Below are 16,917 nucleotides of genomic sequence, written 5' to 3'. Positions count from 1 at the left end.
CTACCTAGGTAAAGAGTACAGTGCAACTTATATCTTTCCTTCTCATTCCTTCGTAATTTACACATTCCCTCTTATTATGTGATATAGATATTAGAGAGTGCTGATCTGCGGTTTAGTCGGATGTACTCCGTACAGTACAGCCATAGGTAGCTCCCCTTTCACGGAAATACAGCTTCTTTCTTCTTTCTTGTAGTTGGTGGATGTCCTACAAATGCCCACGTTTTGGAGATATGGTTTTCATTCACCACGACACTTGTGGGCTTGTGGGATTAAAGTGGAGGGACCTCAGGACAAGGAGGAAATGAGAAAAAAAAAAGGAAGCAACAAGAGAAATGGAAGAAATCGAGGGCGAAATAGGAGAAAGAGGAAAAAGACAGAAGGAGAGAGGAAGAGAAAGGGGGGGGGGGGGGGGTTTATATGATTTCAATGCGGCTCTTAAATAATTTCCCAATCCCAGGTACGGAGTACTGCGGATGCTTCCACACTACATCGAGAATGACACATGCCCAGGTGGTGGTGGAGAGCACCTTCCACATTCACTACCTTCAGTATATTCTGCGGTTGGTTTCATGTACCTCATCTGCCTTATCAAACTCACTAGGTACATGTACATGAATGAATGTTATCATTTGACAGACCCATCATCACTCTCTGATAGATTCACTTCTCTGTCCCTACTAACTAACAACACAGCACAGTGCATACTTCAATGGTGATATGAATTCTTAAGTGCGACCTTTCTATCAAGCATTTCATTTGAGTCCCCTGATCCTGTGCCTGTCTGAAAATAGTAATAAATACCCGCTACTGTAGTATTAGTTACTGTAACTATATGGTTTAGTCAGTCTTGGCTTTAAGAGAATGAGCTCCACAGATCTCTCCACCCCTTTCAATGTGTGTTTCTATTTCATACAACCTTCAATGAGAAGGTCTCAATTACTAATACAACCAGTATCAATGGTGTATGTTCATTGTAACCCTGGTATAAAATACCCATCTGACAATCCCAGTTCCGTGGCCGAAAGAGGAACGGACGTTACCCTTGCTTTGAAAATGAACTTCCCTGTCATTTGGTGGCTTGGTGGGTGGATCGGTTTGCGGGAAAAAGCTTATCTGGTATTTCCATCCCTGTGAGTGTAACCTAGTGAGTGACTTCGGTGCTGCTCCTTTCTCCTTGAAGGTTACCATGTCAAGTTTCCGACCTTTTTCCCCGATCATCATGATGATTTTATTGGCTTCGGGCTTCTCCTTCGAGGCTTGCTTACTCTTTTTTTTCTTATGGTTATGGGTTTACCCTACATACTGTGTCACATACTGTGTCACATATAGATCGCCCGGGGAGAGAATGATGTCAAAGGCATTAAGGAATCGGGCAATAAGTACGGGAATATAATAGAATCCAAAAAAGAATCTGACGTAGAAAGATGCTAAGTGGTTGATGTTACATTCATAACTTTGGGCCTGCTACCGCTGGAGACGAAAGCGATCATCCATTGTGGAGAAATCTATTAAGGCTGTTTTCTGCCAAAGAACGACATAATGTTACCCTGACCCTGACCCGTTTTCTGGGTTCCCTTATGACTAGAAGACTTTGGAGTCACCGAGATGGCCTGCTTTCTTTTCGCCGGTGGTGGTGCTTCGTCTTCTGAAAATGATTCCCAGACAGGTTCCTCTTTCGTTACTGTGCAATTGGAAAACAAGAAAAGGGAGTGTGAGCTGCTGGCCTATCATGTTTCGTATGTGCTAGAAAAGAGAAGGAGAAGGAGCAAAATAATTGTACGTACCGAGATATCCTTCTGCATCTTTTATCGTCATCTTTTTCATCACTTGTCGTCTCCCTCTCCGTCGGCCCTTCCGAGCGCTCGCTTCCTCATCAGGCTCGGGCTTCGGTGCTTCTTCGGGCTGCGAGGCTTCGGCAGACTCTGGCTCTTCCGTGGTGAATGGTTCTGGCGCATCTGTCATTTCTTCATCTTTTGTTGTTTGTGACAAGTCAGCCCACAGCGAAGTGATCTGTAACGTATTCCCAGAGTCACTGGAAAATATACCTTCCATCATTTTCCGAAGCTTCTCTTCTCTCTCCTTCCTTGCCTCCCTCTTCGAGTTGCTGGTTCTCGTCCCTGTGTCAAGGAATAGGTCCTCTCGCTCTTCTTCCGATGAATCATCGAGAGCAACTAGAATATTATGAGCAAGGAAAATGAAAGAAAAAGGAGTAATACGTAAAGGTATCATACCATCTTCAGGGTCACTGGGTTCAGCCTACTCATATAAATCAGTATTTACTCTGACAAGACAATTGAGAGTGATGTTTTGGACATACCGATTCTACGTCAGGACCGCTCGATCTTTCAGGTGTATCTTTCTTGACTTTGGGCTTCGACTTGGCAAAAGCCTTGAATATATTCGAAGTGTCTCGTTTTAGAGAACTGGGTTTATCAGCCGTTCCACCTTGACCGTGACTACGATTGGATGGCCGTGAAGATGCTATAGATGATGCTTGAGGAGCTTGATTTTTAGCTTGTGACTGAGGAGGTTCCTCGACTTTGATGGTCTTGGGTGCTTCATCTGTTTTGGCCGGCTTTGGTTTTTTGACTGTTTCGATAGGAACAGGTGGTGGGGGCGCTGGTGGAAGTCCCGATCGCCGCTTTTAGATTTTCGACCGTTGGTTAGCATATCCAAAAATTGAGCGAGACTCGTTGGCCTTGGGTTCCTACCTTGACGTTTCTATTGAGGATCATGCCGTACTGTTTACCGTGCTCGAGGGGATCTTCTGGCTGGGGCTGCAGTATATCATGTCCAATGTCGCTTAGAACATTTAAGTCCTGCAGACGGGTGGGCTCAACGCTATACATAAAAATTGAGAATATTGTTTGATGCAGGCTCTTGGCTTCTATAGCAAGATATTAGGTCATTGTCCGAGCAAATAAGGTGAGAATTTAATTAAAATTTGAGAATACCGAGCAAGTCTTCCTCGCGCACCAAAGTTATCGTAGTCGTTGGGATATCATCGTTCTCATCATTATCTTCTTGCTGTGCCACCTGGCTGCTCATGAAGGGACTGCTTTGCATAATCTCATCGTCGCCATCCCTGATGTGGCCCTTGAGCGCATGTTGCTGCGTAGGAGCTTGAGTGCCAGTGATGAGATAAGTTGCATTGACACTTTGGGGTTTTTTGGAGTTCTCAACGCGGTGGAATTCAGAAAGCATCCTTCAGAAGATGGGTTAGCACATTTTGTTCCCACTGATCAGAAAGATATTTGAAACCTCCGTACTGTTTGGCTAAGTTGGAATGGACTTTTAGAGCTCTGCTCAGCGAGCGGTAGGTAACCTATGGGGAAGGATTAGCGTGTGTAAACCGCACGATATATGCTTGTAGGTTGCTTACAATCTCTTGCTCATTAAGAACCTTTTCGGCAAGGTATCTTTTATAATTGGCAGCCATCGTGAATTATATATCTCAAGCTTATGTCTCGATTACTCCGTACTTTGAAGCCTCTTGGTAGATGCTGCAGCTTGTCGTCAACGCGTGGGAGCGTGATCAATTAACGCGTCTTAGTCATCAAGCTTTGATGATGAACTCGGACTCTTCTTCACGAGGTTTGGAGACGAGAGATTTGGCCGCAATATGAGTACTTTACAGCTGCAAGATCATATATATTAGTTAAAGAAACAACGGTACTCCTTTATGTTTGAATACCCCTTTCTTCCCCTTTACTCTCAATTTCACCACCCTTCTCTCCGTACACGAAACTTCAGTGTAAATGGATCATGCCTACGACATCACGGACTCGACAGATTGGCTCGGCACGCCCCTCTCCCAGCTCGCCCGTGTAGAATCCGCCCTACGATGTCAAGTATGCAAAGACTTCTTCGATAATCCCGTCATCACCTCTTGTTCACATACCTTCTGCTCTCTATGTATACGCCGATGTCTAAGTACGGAGGGGAAATGTCCCGCCTGCAGGACCGCGGATCAGGAACTCAAGCTGCGAAGGGACTGGGCGATGCAGGAGATGGTAGACTCTTTTAAGCTGGCAAGACCTAGCGTTTTGGAGTTTGCGAGAACTGCCACTGTGAGAACGGATGAGCCGGAGGAAGACCTCCAACTGCCTGCAGCGAAGAAGCGGAAGATAGATTCAGGGGTATCTGCGCCGGAGAATGGCAATGCAGCGACCCGTGCTAAGGGCCGGAGAACACGTTCACAAAGTAGAAGATCGGAGGATAAAGGTCTGCAAACACAGGTGGAGGTTATTGAAGATACGGAGGATGAGGATTTGGAACGAGGTATTCCTCTCACTTTTCGCGACGTCTGTTTTCTGCACAAGCTAAATACATCTAGATGATGCCCTTGTTGCATGCCCAGTCTGCCAGCGGAGAATGAAAAATGAGGCTGTATTCGCCCATTTGGATAGTTGCACTGGCTCCTCAGATCCACCGAAGCCGTCCGTATCATTTGGGTATGTTAAGCAATTTTCGAATTAGGAATGAGAGATATGATAATCGTTACTAATATAACCTAAGACCTTTACGAAGTCATGCTCCAACAAATACCCCAAAACGCCTCCCGACATTAAACTACTCGCTCCTGAAGGACACAGTTCTGCGGCGAAAGCTCAAGGAGCTAGGAATTGCCGACTGGGGTCCTAAACCCTTGTTACAAAAGAGGCACACGGAGTGGATGAATATATGGAATGCAAACTGTGATTCCAAGGTACCTAAATCGAAACGGGAGCTATTACGGGAACTCGATATCTGGGAGCGGACACAGGGTGGTCAGGCACCAACTGCTGGTATCTCAACATCTTCAGTAATGCGCAAGGATTTCGATGCCTCCGCTTGGACGACAACGTATGGTGACGACTATAAGGCACTCATTGCCAATGCTCGCAGAAAAACGCAACAAATGGTGCAGGTGGCTCATTCCGAAACCGCTCTAACAACAGATGAAGGCGCGGGAACCGCAGGCAATGAACGTGATCCAGCTATAACCAAATCAGCTCCACGTGACACTCGACATGAGACTCAGGGAGTCGAGAGTGAATCGAAAAATGATGCAATTGGTGGTGCTGTGAATGAGGTAAATGGAGAGGATCAAAGTGTGGGCATGGAACTTGATAGACAGAGAATTTTAGAGGACGCTGTGGAGTGATATATCTTTCTCCTTTTCGAGATCGAATGGTGTTCTAGTGGCGTTTTAAGGCTAACGAATAAATGTATCCAATACATGGTAAGAGCAGTATTTGTCTCCCAAAATTGTGCCATTGCCTCCGGGGTATCTATTCTGCTATAACCTGTTCAGCTTTCTGCGCCTCCGTATTCTCCCTGTCTTCGATAGACATATTTGATAATTTTCCAATGCTATCGTCAAGCTCGGAGTCGTAGTCTACTACCGTTGCATTCTCTTTCTCAGCTTTACGCCGCGCTTCAGCTTCAATCGCTGATTTCTCGAATCGTTCAAGCTCCGCCAATTTTCGTTGCGTTGCTTCCGCTTCCTCAGCATCGCGTGCTTCTCGTTCCTGTTTCTCCATAGAGGCAAGCTCATCGTCCAGCTCGTCTTCATCAACTGCTTCTCCAGCCTCATTGATGATATTCCCAACTTCATCGACCTTACTCATCTCCTCTCGCAGCTCTTCCAGAACGTCTTCGACTCTCTCCACCCCACCGACTTGGGCATGTAAGGATCGAAGGGCGCCGGCGCTGGCTTCCATGACTCGTACGATATCTATCTGGTCTGCTGCCTGCTCCAGTTTCATGTAGACTTCTTCGAGTTGGAGTAAAGTATCTGTCCGTTGCTTGAGATTGTTTTCTGCCATCTTTTTGGACCTCAGTGCAGACAGAGCGACCACTCGGTTCTTGTTTGTCACTGCATCCTTCGCTCTCAATGACGATTCCTTGATTTTCGACTCGAGAAGTGCGACTTGTCCGATCAAATTTGATATTAACGTTTTCAAAGACGCGATCGTCCGATCTTCGTGTGTTATTGAGTTAACGTTGTTTTTGGCGCTTTTAAATTTAACCGTCTAAATACTCCTCAGTTACGTATTTATCGAAATACAATAGATGTGCATACCTCTCCATCATAAAGAATCGCGTTTTCATCCCTAGATAAGAATGTCAGGAGGACATCGACATCCAAGTTTGATAACACGGCTCCTCCACCTATATTTGCAAATCGCTTCGTGAAAAGTTCTTTTGAGTATATAAGGTCGGTATTTGACCTATGGGAGCTTGAGGCTGTTGCAACGATGCGTTTCCCAACTTCCTAGACACATAAATATCAAGAGATTCAGTTAGAGGAGTTTGACTCGGGAGTGGAGCTTGACTAAGAACATATTTCAATGTGAAAAGCTGAGGAGAGTCATTTCTAGTCATATATACCTTTAAATTATCCACCAAAACCAAATTCATAACTTGTAAATTTCCTGATCCACCTGAATGACCTTCGGAATCGGATAGGAAGGCCCTTAACTGCTTCATACTCCAACCCATAACTTGTGATATTGTTGGAGGGGAGGGGAGACGTATCCACGATGTTTTGAATGGACTAGTGGAGCTAGTTTGAAAGGCATCTAGGGGTATCATGGAATTACATCGGATCGCTTCATCCTGCGAATCGAGGTCGAGAACCAATTAGTGAGGCAACCGTAACGCACCCCATAGCAGAGAAAATCAAGCCCCAACAGTGGATGGAAATACATATTATGATAACGTACAATGGTAGTCTGTAATGCTACCGGGCGGCCCCATTCTTGCGTCTCCAGCTCTGCCATAAGCGCGTTGCCCGTCCTCAGCACGAGCAAATCACCTCTGGCTGCTGTTCCTTCCTCTCCATGGTGTCTGCTTCCTGGCGAAGAAGAATCTATGACGCCCGCAAGAGCAGCATGAGCTAGCGCTCGCTGCCATGCAGCGACGTTTGTCGCATATCCGTCTGGATTGGTATTCCGTTGGGTGGAGAAGTCTGAGTAGAGAGAAGGAAGTCGAGCTCTGTATTTTGGATTATTAGTTTCCAGATCATTTTGGCTTCTAAGACGGGAGTATGGAAGATAAAACAAAACCGCAAGCCTGACCTTCGGAAAGACTCTTCATGTGCAAGGATGTATGCTAGAAGTTCACTCATAGCTGTTTGATTGGGGTTTGTTGTTGGTGCCAGGAGGGAACGGCTAGTAAACCTTTCACTACCTGTTTACACCTTGTTATTTCGGCGCATAACCCTGTTTCCCGTTCATTTCAAAAGAGATCTTATGGAGTCCAGAATCCATCCGTTCTAAAGTAGGATTGCTAGGATTGCTTCTCCTGGAGACGCGGAGCTGTCCACGGGTGTTATCGATAGGACGAGCAAATATGATCACGTGATTCGGATGCCGTTAGGCAACTGAAATAGAGCTGCAACCAAGTGATGAATGAATTATCTAGTTTATTCAAGAAAATGAGTACCGATATTATGATACTTGGCTTGTTTCAATACCCCACGTCAAGCTCTAGTAGAACTGTGGATATCACCCTAGGAACAACAGTCAAAATGCCTAGTCGAAAAACCAAAGTTGGCGCCTCTACGCTGCGTACCTAGGTATATGTAGGCTTCTCTACTGGGGCAAAAGAGCTCTGTCACCACCAGCGCACTGCTGGTAGAAGGGCCGATCAACCCGGGACCCCCAACAGTATAGACATCATAAGCATGTGACATTACTCGATAATCCGTCCATTTATTTTTCTTAGACCAAATCATCCTGAACTATTCGAAATCATCATTTGGGTGACCTTCATCATCTGATTTAACCGGGACACGGTTACAGGCGTAGATTCTAGTGGGTTCACACCTCCTCTTAACGATTTTCGGTGAACGCGATCATCCAGCTTCTCTCTCGTCTCTTCCGCGTCAAACTCTATCGGACTAGATATTTCGGCATCGTTGCCGAAACCGCGGGTGCCAAAATATTCCATCTGTATGGCATTCCGTAGATTGTCGATAAACTGTTGCATTTCTGGTAGAGGCCCCTTTCCTTCATCTAATACATCGCTATATAGGCGATCTGATTCTTCGAGGCAAATAGAGGCAAGATTTGGCTTTCCTTGTTTTAGCCAGGAGTCAGCAGCGAGAAGGGCCCACATAGCGGCTTTCCTTCGTCTCATTCCCCATTTTGCACCGCCCGATCCGGTTTTAGAGGCATAGCATGCAGACACTCGCTCGGAGACAAGAATTCGCCCGTTGTCGCCCACAAGACCCATATTGAGGATTCGTATTGCCCATTTTGCTGCAGCATCAGAGGCAGGGCCTCCACGAGATTTCAAGAGTTCCACACCTAAGACAAGGGTTCGTAAAGCATTTTGAGCATCGGAACACCTTGTAAGATATGAATAGCTGGCGGTATCTAAGAGGTGGTCGATGGATTCAAGTTTTGTTCTAGCAGTCGATGCCATGGGGTTTAGCAGAGTGCTGACGGCGCACATTTCATGCGCCCCCGCCTGGTATCTCCATGCTTTATCATGCCCATAGTCTCCTTTCACAAGCTCATAGGTTGACGACGCAAGTTTCCAGTCACGGAGCATGAATGCAAAGTCTGCCAACTTCCGTAATATTGCCTCGGGTGCATCGGGTTTGTAGAATCCCTGAGAATCATAATTGGTCCCTGATCCAGAGCCATACGCACCACCGGACGACCTTGTATTTGCTCCAAACCCGGCCCAACGCCTTGACATTGACATAAATCGACCACTCAAGCCTCGCCTCCGAGATGCAACTTGCTCATTCCAAAGAGCAACTCGATTTTCCATATGAGGGATCACCGACTGAGCGACCATTTCCCGAATGAATGCTTTGATAGCGGTGACGTCAGATTCAAAAATATATGAACCTTCGGACTCAACATCAATAAGAGTTTCTAAACGGATATTAGCAGGTATATTCCAGTTTTAGGAGTAGGGAAAGGTACATACCTTGTTCGCCCAACTCGGAAAGATCTTCCGACGGAGTTAGCCATTCACAGGAGGGAAATTGGGTGCTGTCATCGTCCGTTATGACGCATTGGTTGCTCCGCAGCCGTAAAAGATGGCAGTGGAGGCCAAAGTGCCTCTTCATTTGATCAAACAAAGCTGTTGACTTAGTGATGTCATCCTTGTCTTCGTCATGGACGAGAACGTAGTATCGAAGATATTCGGGATACACCCATTGAGGAGGTCGCTTATCGCCCTGAATTGTATGTGCATACAGTTGACGTAGCGATTCAAGAGGCGTAGGGGTATGTGAACTTATTGCAATAATGCAGGCAACGGGGTGCATGAAGGTTTCGTGAGGCGAGGTATACGCCGGGGAGAGTAGACGTCGAAGGAATAGTTTATAAACTGGAGAAGCTAGGGGTAAACGGCCATGTCCGCCATCGCCACCCCGAGTCCAACTTGCTAATGGGTCGTCAATTGAATGGATATGCCTGTCAAGTACTTGCTCTATCTGAACGAGAGAGGGAACGGGTTCCGTTTTGCTGGTCTCCGTGTCCTGTTTTTTCGTATCCAAATCAATAAAACGAACCCCGAAATCCTCCCAGGTCCGACTAGAGCCGCTGTTATCACGTATAACTATCTTTCCCGCGATCGTTTCCCCAAATGGCCTTATTAGTTCATGGAATCCATTTTTGAAGCCCTTTCGCTGCACTAGAGCATCCGTGTCTGGCGAGGCATATACGCCTATTACCGGGGAGAATGCTCGGATTATTAGAGAACGGATGTCGTCGGTAGTATCAATTTGGAACCCCAGCGGTGAAAGAGTACTTGAGCGAGATAGATGTGAGGCGGAGGCGGAGGCAGAATACGATAGCCTCCCATTGGGAGATGCTGTTCTCGATGATCGGCCGGAGGATAGGGACGAGCGTCGTTCCAGAGGAGAATCAGTCAAGACGGATTCAGATAACGAAGAGATCAGCGGCTGGGTGGTCTGAATCTTCTCCGGATATCTAGCTTTAGATACGTTGAGCGCGGCTCCGGGAGAAAAGGACGGCGGAGGCTTGACTGGCGCAACATCGTCCGGTGATGTCATTGGACACTTCGAGGACTCTATAGAATAGTAGTTTGGCTGGTAGCTGTGAGCATCTGTAGTAGTGCGAATAAAGAGAACCCGTCAGATGGTATATATAGGAGCAGTGTGTGCTGTTGGGGGAGGGGTTGTCGTTGCTGCTGTCGTTTGGTTAAATAGAGCTAGAGGCGCGGAAGCCAGAAAAGAAAAAGATCACTCCTCGTAAATATTTATTTAAATATTTAGCTCAAATAAATATTTAACGTGGCTTTCCTTTCCACAACGAAACCAACAACCAAAATTTTTGGAAGTAATCCACAACAAACGCGTTAAATATACCATCTCCCAAATACTTTTAACTACTCGCCATTATGACAGACCCCTATGCGCTCGTTAATCGGTCCGTTCCCAGATGACTGCTCGTTTAGCACAAGCAATCCTTCCTTGCGCCCAGCCCACTCGCCGGACGCTATTGACTCATTCCGCAACCAGACACATCATCGGGCGTTATAATCAACCTTCCATAAGCTGGACAGGAACCAAATCTGTGGGCTTCTTCCAAAAATTACGCTGTCTAACACAACCACTCCGGAATCCTATGTCATTTCGAGAGAAATCAAGCCTCTCTCCTGAAGAACGACCTAGCAAGCGGAGACGAATTTTAGGGGCCTTTGTAAAGGAGGACACCCAGAGAGCCATGACCAAAGACTCGACTACCTCGTCGACCGTTCCCCGAATAACACTTACGCCCATCGAACAGACTTTGCGATTATGTCTCCTTGATGCGGTGGAGTTTATTCAGCAACGAGACAAGGAAGATACCCAAGCGTTGCCAACAGACGTCGAGCCACTGGTTTTACGGTTCGCTGGAGGATGGGTGCGCGACAAGCTTCTCGGTGTTGATAGTCATGACATTGATGTAGCAATAAACTGCATTACGGGGGAAAGATTCGGGGAGGGGTTGAAAGAGTATCTGGACACCCCGGGAAACCTCGAAAAATACAAGGCGTTTCACTCTGACCCGTCTATTATTGATTGCATCAAAATCCATAAGATTGAGAAGAATCCCGAAAAATCGAAGCACCTTGAAACTGCCACTACGAAAATATTCGGCCTGGAAGTTGATCTGGTAAATCTGCGGAAAGAGACATATACTGATGATAGCCGCAATCCACAGATCGAAATAGGCACCCCAGAGGAGGATGCACTTCGTCGGGATGCTACTGTGAATGCATTATTTTACAACATACATACAGACATGATTGAAGATTTCACAGGAAAGGGGTTACAAGATTTGGAAAATAAAATTATACGTACACCGATGGCTCCCTTCCAAACTTTTAAAGATGATCCACTCCGAGTTCTACGGTTGATACGCTTCGCAAGCAGACTGGGTTACAGTATCGACAGCGACACAGAAGAGGCTATGAAAATTGAGGATATAAAAGCGGCTCTAAAAGCAAAAATTACGCAAGAAAGAATTGGTGTTGAGATGGAGAAAACTCTACGAGGTATGGTTTCCCAGGACCTAATCCCATGTTATTTACATGCGGCTAATTGAACACCTTTTTAGGACCCGACCCCTTAACCGCTTTGCAGCGGATCAACCGACTTGGTCTATATGATACTATTTTTGCTAATCATCGGGATAATGCCGGAGTTGATACATCATCCTGGGAACGAGGCTATAATGCCCTTACGCTTTTGTTAAGCGAATCGACTGGAAATATTGATGAATCGCAGAAAACGCGAGAATATGTCCGAGATACGCTTATCCGCGATGAGAATGAGAGATATTTTGCTTGGTTTCTCACTGCGCTTGCCCCGTGGGTCACTATTGCGGACCCAGTACCACCAAAACCCTCAAAGCCTACAGTACCACGCGCTACAACTGTCGCTAGAGATAGCCTTCGTGCAGACAACAAGGCTGCCAGTATTATCTCTGCAGCCTCCAAGAATTATCAGACGATCTGGGATATCAAATCATCTTTTCTTAAGAATGAGATCGCCGATACGCCTTCTGAGACCCGCGTGAAAATTGGACTCTTCATCCGCACCCTGTCTCATGACTGGCGATTATGTTTTGTTCTTGCTATGCTCCTTGAAGTTATGCGGGGACAAGAAGCTGATCATGGTAAGTCTTTTCGCAAGATTGTCGTCATTTTACAAGGCTATAGCTAATGGTACGTTTTTTTCGATAGTATTTCACAATTATGAAAAGTTGCTTTCATACATTGAAAATACTAATCTTCTCGACGTGTGCTCATTACGACCACCTATCAACGGACGCGACATCATCAACGCTCTCGGCGTGAAGACGGGACCTTGGATGTCCAAGGCCGTGGATATGGTTATCGAATGGCAGCTTCGCAACCCCGACGAAGCAAGTAAGGAGGCCGCAATTAATGAGGTTCTTAGAAGGAAAGATGAGTTAGGACTAAATAGCAAAACAATGGGGAAATAGAAGTAGACAATCTGAAAGCAGGTTGATAATGAATATGCGGGGTATAGTAACTACAGTACAATCCATTTATTTATCATATTGTAGGGCGGTTGTTGGATACCTAGAGTCGAGTTAGGGTTTTTGATGACAAAGCTAGCTTCCACACACCTAACTACACCAATGAGGTGTATACAGAAAACTTGACCTCGCTAATCTTGGAGGATAATGTTGTTGTGTTGTGTTGTAATCTAACTACGCGAGTTACACTAAATGGATAGGTGTAGGCTACTGGGGCAAAAGAGCTCGATCACCACCAGCGCCTGCTGGTAGAAGGGCCGACCAACCGCGGGACCCCCAACACCCCCCCTCGGACCAGCTACCACAGAGTACAGTACTTCCTCTCAGTGGCTCCCTTCAGTGGCCTCCCCACAATGGCTCCTTTTTAATAATGGACTGGACCACTCAGTCCTAGGGCTCACAGGACTTCTAGGGCACACTCCTGGGATGTCTCTTGGCACTGTTAAAATGTCCAGGGTATTTGTTAGGAATTTTTAAGTCTATTCTGGGATCAAATCCATGCATGTTGACCACAGCGGGGCTCACGCTTAACAGTCTCATAACCTGTAGGCTACTGAGGCAAAAGAGCTCGATCACCACCAGCGCCTGCTGGTAGAAGGGCCGACCAACCGCGGGACCCCCAACAATAGGTTGGGGTGGCACGTGACTAGGGTAGGTGTAGTAATCACCAACACCCCCTCTTGCTACACTGTGGCCTATAATAAGCCACCACCCGGGGCCTCTCTCATTCTCAAATCTTTCAAAAATGCAATAATAATTAATTACATGAATCAGACCCTGATTTCCTCATTAGGAAAGGCGTCTGTACAGCAATAACTGTAAAAATCAAGAAATACATGTAAAATTCATTGATCTGCTGTATCATCATTATCATTCAATCATTTCTTCTTCTCAATTTCCTGAATGTCAATTCTCTTGACAAATTCTTCAAATGCAGGCTTTGCCAGTGACTTAGTGAGCTCATCAGCTATGTTCACTGTAGAATTAACATACTTCATCATAATTTTCTCTTTTTTAATTAAATCACAGAGAATATAATATCTAATCTTAATATAATATGATCTTCATATTAAGAATTCTCTCTTTGCTAGATCAATTGCTCTCTTATTATCAACTCATAGATATGAGTATATTTTCACTTTTTCATCATTCATTAACTCAGTATTATATAACATATCATTCAATTAGATTATCTTATAAGCTGTCTCACTAGCTGCAATATATTCAGCTTCTGTAATTAATTTAATAATAGATATCTGTCTCTGTGATCATCATGAGATCAGTGACTCATTAATTAATATAACATAGTCAGTAGTTGATTTGTATTAAGAATTCACCTCTGCTCAGTCTGAATTACAGTATGTCACAGCCTCAGTGGCTGAATGGTTAATGCGGCCACCCGGTAGCGCCTTGGCGTGGGAAACCAAGGCGTGTGGGTTCGAAACCCGCAGGGGATACATTAAATCCGGAACTCAAGCACCTCAGGTTTCTAATAAATACAGAGGTGTACAAATCGCTTCAATAAATCGCTCTATGTTCCTGGGCTGGGAAGTTATTATCGCATGTATCTAATTGTCACTTCTTTGTATTTCCTATGTTCTTGTTATCTTGGCGTGGTCTCAACTAGACTGGCCGGCGGGACCATGAATTTCACATTTGGTCTCATTTGGTCTGATCTCATACATTTCTTGGCATGAGTCTCACCAGGACCAAGCCTTAAAAAAATCTGAAAATGAACCATTTCTGAGAGAAATGATGTGAAAAATAACTAGATTTAATTTAAAAATAGTGAAATGAGAGTAATTTCTCAGAATAAACTGTGAAAGATAATCATTCTTTCAAAATCAGAATAAGACTGAGACTGAAGATTAAAATCAATCTCATTCAGTTTATTCAGTGATTGCTTATATAATCAGAATTTGATAATAATTATTAATAATACTTATAAAATAACTAAATACATTCTTATACAAGTTTATTCTTTACTTTCTTATGAAAACTACACTTCTCTGATATACTGTAATCAGAGATATTAAACTGTCTGATAATTTCATATTTTATAATTATAAGTTTCTTAATTATTTCTTCTTATAATTATTCTTAGTAATAGTGATAAATATCTCAACTTGAGTTAAACTTTCACTTCATTTTCATCTCTGTTAATAAAATTATTAGAATATTATATATTATCAGTGCAACAGTTGAATATATACTCTTAACAATTTTTTATAACTCTAGAATTGATTTAATATATAAATTTATCAGATTATCTTGAAGATAGCAGTCAAATTCAGTTTTATAAGTATATAGTTTTATCTGATTTTCAGTTGTAATCAATGTATACAAGTTCTGTTTCAAAGTTAGTATTATAGTTCTATAAGATATAAAGTATTATCAAAGATTATTACTTACTAGAGAATTATATTTCACTGTTTTTATATCTTAAACATCTGCTTATTCAAATCACTGATAGTTAGTATTATAGTAGTCTCAGACTAATTTAATATATAAGTCTCATTTCTTCTCTATTTAATCTTGAGAAGTATAGATATTAACTTAATAGAAGAGATTTAGTAGAGCTGCTATAGTATAGTACTCTGTAAAAGATTGTTCAGTTTTACTGTAGTAATATACTAGTTTATCTCTTACAGTAATAATAGCCTGCACTATAGCATTATTTCAGACTGAATTTCTTTTTAAGTGATTCAACTGCTTCTTAAGATAAGTAAATAAACTATTATATACTCATCAGACTGACTGCAGTATTAATATATAAGTGATTAAAACTGTCTTTATTATTTTATAAAACTGAAACAGTAAATCAATTATATATTTTAACTAAGTTTACTTCATATCAGAAAGTTTCAATATCTGAATCTTTTCTTAATCAGAGTGTTGCACTCAATAATTAATTATCTAACATAATTAAAGAGTCTGAATAGTTATCTTATATATTAAACTTCATTATATTCTAATATTCTGTATCATATTCAGTGATGTGACTGATTTATTTATTTATTAAATATCATGAAATTATTATTATTGTTTAGAAGAGATATAAATCATATTAATAATATTTCAAATCTGTAATATTTAAATTATTAGTCAATCTATTCAAAATTAACAGTAGTATTATTCAAAAGTATTATCAAAAAGCAATATTAAAAAGTGTTATTAAAAAACATTATCTTTTATAAAGTGAATATAAAAGTTACTTAAATAATTACTTTTATCTCATTCTCATCTCAAGAATCAGTCATCTTATTATTTTTCATCTCAATATTAAGATTCTTTATCAGTGTTTATATTATAAGTTGAATCACATGAGTAATGTAGAGAATATAATCTTATTTATTATTTCAGAAATACAAAGTTAATTTTTACTTCAAGCTCTTCATCATAGTATAGTTATTCACAGTATTATCAGTTATAATTATAAGAAAACTGAGACTAATATCTTAATAGTTGTTTTTAATCACAGTTATTAATATCTCTATTATATAATTCTCAGTATAACTACTGATTAATAATTTAAATTCAATTAATGTCTCTTGATAAGTTCAGTTCTCATTAATATAATAATATATAACTCTTATAAATGTAAGATTGTTTATACTAGTTCATGCATTCACTGTAAGAGATACTCTTCAATGATTCTTCAACTCTGATTCTAGATATTATATATTGACTTTGTAGTATATCTTGAGATTGAACTGAAAACAGAATTAATATAAAATATAAAGATTTGAATTAAGCATTTGAAGAAGTGTTCAGAATTCAGAGTTTTCAATTGATTAAAGAGAAAGATTCAGAGATATATATATACAAAGTAATTATTCACAGAAGTTATTAGATAAGAGTTATGAAATCAGAGTACTGATATATAGTTATTTTCATATGATTTTCTTCAAATTAGAAAGTTAGTATTATTAAAAATCATTATCTAATAGAGTAACTTATCAGCTCAGTAGTAATTTTCTGATTATTTTTCTTTTATTATCTGTATTCTAATGACTTCAGATGTTGAAAAATTTCTTCAGAGCTATGATCAGTTTATAATGAATATTTCTGAATAGAGTTATAGTAATTATAGTAGAGAGATAACTCTTCAGTAATCTGTAATACAATCTATTAATAATTATTTCATAGTTTATCTTAATATTTATGTTGAGTTTTTCATAAATTTTGTGATCTGAAATCAGATGTGAAGAATGAAGTAATTATTCATCATAATTAAAAGAGAGTATTCTGTGTTAAATTATAAACAATGTAGACTTTGTAATTCACAGTAATTTCTTAAAGAGTTTATAAATCTTCAATAGAAGTAAAAGAAGTGAAAGAAGTGAATTCAGAAGATATGATAATAATTTAAGAAAGATAATAATTTATTTTCAAT

At 41.8% G+C, this 16,917-nt stretch overlaps 5 protein-coding genes and 1 pseudogene across 7 annotated transcripts; 3 read left to right on the top strand and 3 right to left on the bottom strand.

Moving 5' to 3' along the window:
- Window positions 1–963: 963 nt before the first annotated feature.
- Window positions 964–3,627, bottom strand: BDBG_02793 (DNA polymerase delta subunit 3). The gene is made up of 9 exons (XM_031720957.1): window positions 3,383–3,627; window positions 3,270–3,325; window positions 2,955–3,205; window positions 2,712–2,887; window positions 2,318–2,641; window positions 2,232–2,256; window positions 2,046–2,171; window positions 1,785–1,970; window positions 964–1,681 (listed from the first exon to the last, which is right to left on the bottom strand). The coding sequence occupies exons 1-9, from the start codon at window positions 3,437–3,439 to the stop codon at window positions 1,509–1,511; spliced, it is 1,374 nt and encodes a 457-aa protein (XP_031577311.1). The 5' UTR covers window positions 3,440–3,627; the 3' UTR covers window positions 964–1,508.
- BDBG_02792 (DNA repair protein rad18) lies at window positions 3,605–6,497 on the top strand. The gene is made up of 3 exons (XM_031720956.1): window positions 3,605–4,281; window positions 4,337–4,454; window positions 4,519–6,497. The coding sequence occupies exons 1-3, from the start codon at window positions 3,759–3,761 to the stop codon at window positions 5,144–5,146; spliced, it is 1,269 nt and encodes a 422-aa protein (XP_031577310.1). The 5' UTR covers window positions 3,605–3,758; the 3' UTR covers window positions 5,147–6,497.
- On the bottom strand, window positions 3,632–7,314 carry BDBG_02791. Of its 2 annotated transcripts, none has more exons than XM_002626568.2 (5): window positions 7,065–7,314; window positions 6,711–6,981; window positions 6,376–6,603; window positions 6,068–6,259; window positions 3,632–6,017 (listed from the first exon to the last, which is right to left on the bottom strand). In XM_002626568.2, exons 1-5 carry the CDS (start codon window positions 7,112–7,114, stop codon window positions 5,274–5,276), a joined length of 1,485 nt encoding a protein of 494 aa, XP_002626614.1. In that variant the 5' UTR covers window positions 7,115–7,314; the 3' UTR covers window positions 3,632–5,273. The 2 variants fall into 2 exon arrangements, with proteins under 2 accessions (XP_002626614.1, XP_031577309.1); XM_031720955.1 differs by having other exon boundaries at window positions 6,376–6,596.
- A 297-nt stretch (window positions 7,315–7,611) lies between these two features.
- Window positions 7,612–10,455, bottom strand: BDBG_02790 (uncharacterized protein). The gene is made up of 2 exons (XM_002626567.2): window positions 8,932–10,455; window positions 7,612–8,876 (listed from the first exon to the last, which is right to left on the bottom strand). Exons 1-2 carry the CDS (start codon window positions 10,022–10,024, stop codon window positions 7,720–7,722), a joined length of 2,250 nt encoding a protein of 749 aa, XP_002626613.1. The 5' UTR covers window positions 10,025–10,455; the 3' UTR covers window positions 7,612–7,719.
- On the top strand, window positions 10,258–12,640 carry BDBG_02789 (poly(A) polymerase). Its single transcript, XM_002626566.2, has 3 exons — window positions 10,258–11,511; window positions 11,574–12,134; window positions 12,202–12,640. The coding sequence occupies exons 1-3, from the start codon at window positions 10,413–10,415 to the stop codon at window positions 12,462–12,464; spliced, it is 1,923 nt and encodes a 640-aa protein (XP_002626612.1). The 5' UTR covers window positions 10,258–10,412; the 3' UTR covers window positions 12,465–12,640.
- A 1,249-nt stretch (window positions 12,641–13,889) lies between these two features.
- BDBG_16657 lies at window positions 13,890–13,978 on the top strand (annotated as a pseudogene). Its single transcript has one exon. The product of its transcript is annotated as a tRNA-OTHER (tRNA).
- The last annotated feature ends 2,939 nt before the right edge of the window (window positions 13,979–16,917 follow it).

The sequence above is a fragment of the Blastomyces gilchristii genome (assembly GCF_000003855.2).
Source record: "Blastomyces gilchristii SLH14081 genomic scaffold supercont1.4, whole genome shotgun sequence".
Taxonomy (NCBI): Eukaryota; Fungi; Ascomycota; class Eurotiomycetes; order Onygenales; family Ajellomycetaceae; genus Blastomyces; species Blastomyces gilchristii.
The sequence above is the reverse complement of the archived record's forward strand: the minus strand, read 5'-3'. Positions and strand labels throughout refer to the sequence as shown.

What these genes read in the sequence shown, in the direction of transcription:
- BDBG_02793 (XM_031720957.1), bottom strand. Translation starts at nt 3,439, where the DNA reads ATGGCTGCCAATTATAAAAGATACCTTGCCGAAAAGGTTCTTAATGAG. An exon ending in GCGGTCCTGACGTAGAATCG is followed by an intron (nt 2,257 to 2,317) that starts GTATGTCCAAAA and finishes TTATATGAGTAG; the next exon opens with GCTGAACCCAGTGACCCTGA. An exon ending in AGATGCAGAAGGATATCTCG is followed by an intron (nt 1,682 to 1,784) that starts GTACGTACAATT and finishes CCAATTGCACAG; the next exon opens with TAACGAAAGAGGAACCTGTC.
- BDBG_02792 (XM_031720956.1), top strand. Translation starts at nt 3,759, where the DNA reads ATGGATCATGCCTACGACATCACGGACTCGACAGATTGGCTCGGCACG. An exon ending in GGATGAGGATTTGGAACGAG is followed by an intron (nt 4,282 to 4,336) that starts GTATTCCTCTCA and finishes AAATACATCTAG; the next exon opens with ATGATGCCCTTGTTGCATGC. An exon ending in AAGCCGTCCGTATCATTTGG is followed by an intron (nt 4,455 to 4,518) that starts GTATGTTAAGCA and finishes ATATAACCTAAG; the next exon opens with ACCTTTACGAAGTCATGCTC.
- BDBG_02791 (XM_002626568.2), bottom strand. Translation starts at nt 7,114, where the DNA reads ATGAGTGAACTTCTAGCATACATCCTTGCACATGAAGAGTCTTTCCGA. An exon ending in TAGCATTACAGACTACCATT is followed by an intron (nt 6,604 to 6,710) that starts GTACGTTATCAT and finishes CTCGATTCGCAG; the next exon opens with GATGAAGCGATCCGATGTAA. An exon ending in CGATTCTTTATGATGGAGAG is followed by an intron (nt 6,018 to 6,067) that starts GTATGCACATCT and finishes AGGAGTATTTAG; the next exon opens with ACGGTTAAATTTAAAAGCGC.
- BDBG_02789 (XM_002626566.2), top strand. Translation starts at nt 10,413, where the DNA reads ATGACTGCTCGTTTAGCACAAGCAATCCTTCCTTGCGCCCAGCCCACT. An exon ending in GATGGAGAAAACTCTACGAG is followed by an intron (nt 11,512 to 11,573) that starts GTATGGTTTCCC and finishes ACACCTTTTTAG; the next exon opens with GACCCGACCCCTTAACCGCT. An exon ending in GGGACAAGAAGCTGATCATG is followed by an intron (nt 12,135 to 12,201) that starts GTAAGTCTTTTC and finishes TTTTTTCGATAG; the next exon opens with TATTTCACAATTATGAAAAG.
- BDBG_02790 (XM_002626567.2), bottom strand. Translation starts at nt 10,024, where the DNA reads ATGACATCACCGGACGATGTTGCGCCAGTCAAGCCTCCGCCGTCCTTT. An exon ending in TTCCGAGTTGGGCGAACAAG is followed by an intron (nt 8,877 to 8,931) that starts GTATGTACCTTT and finishes ATATCCGTTTAG; the next exon opens with AAACTCTTATTGATGTTGAG.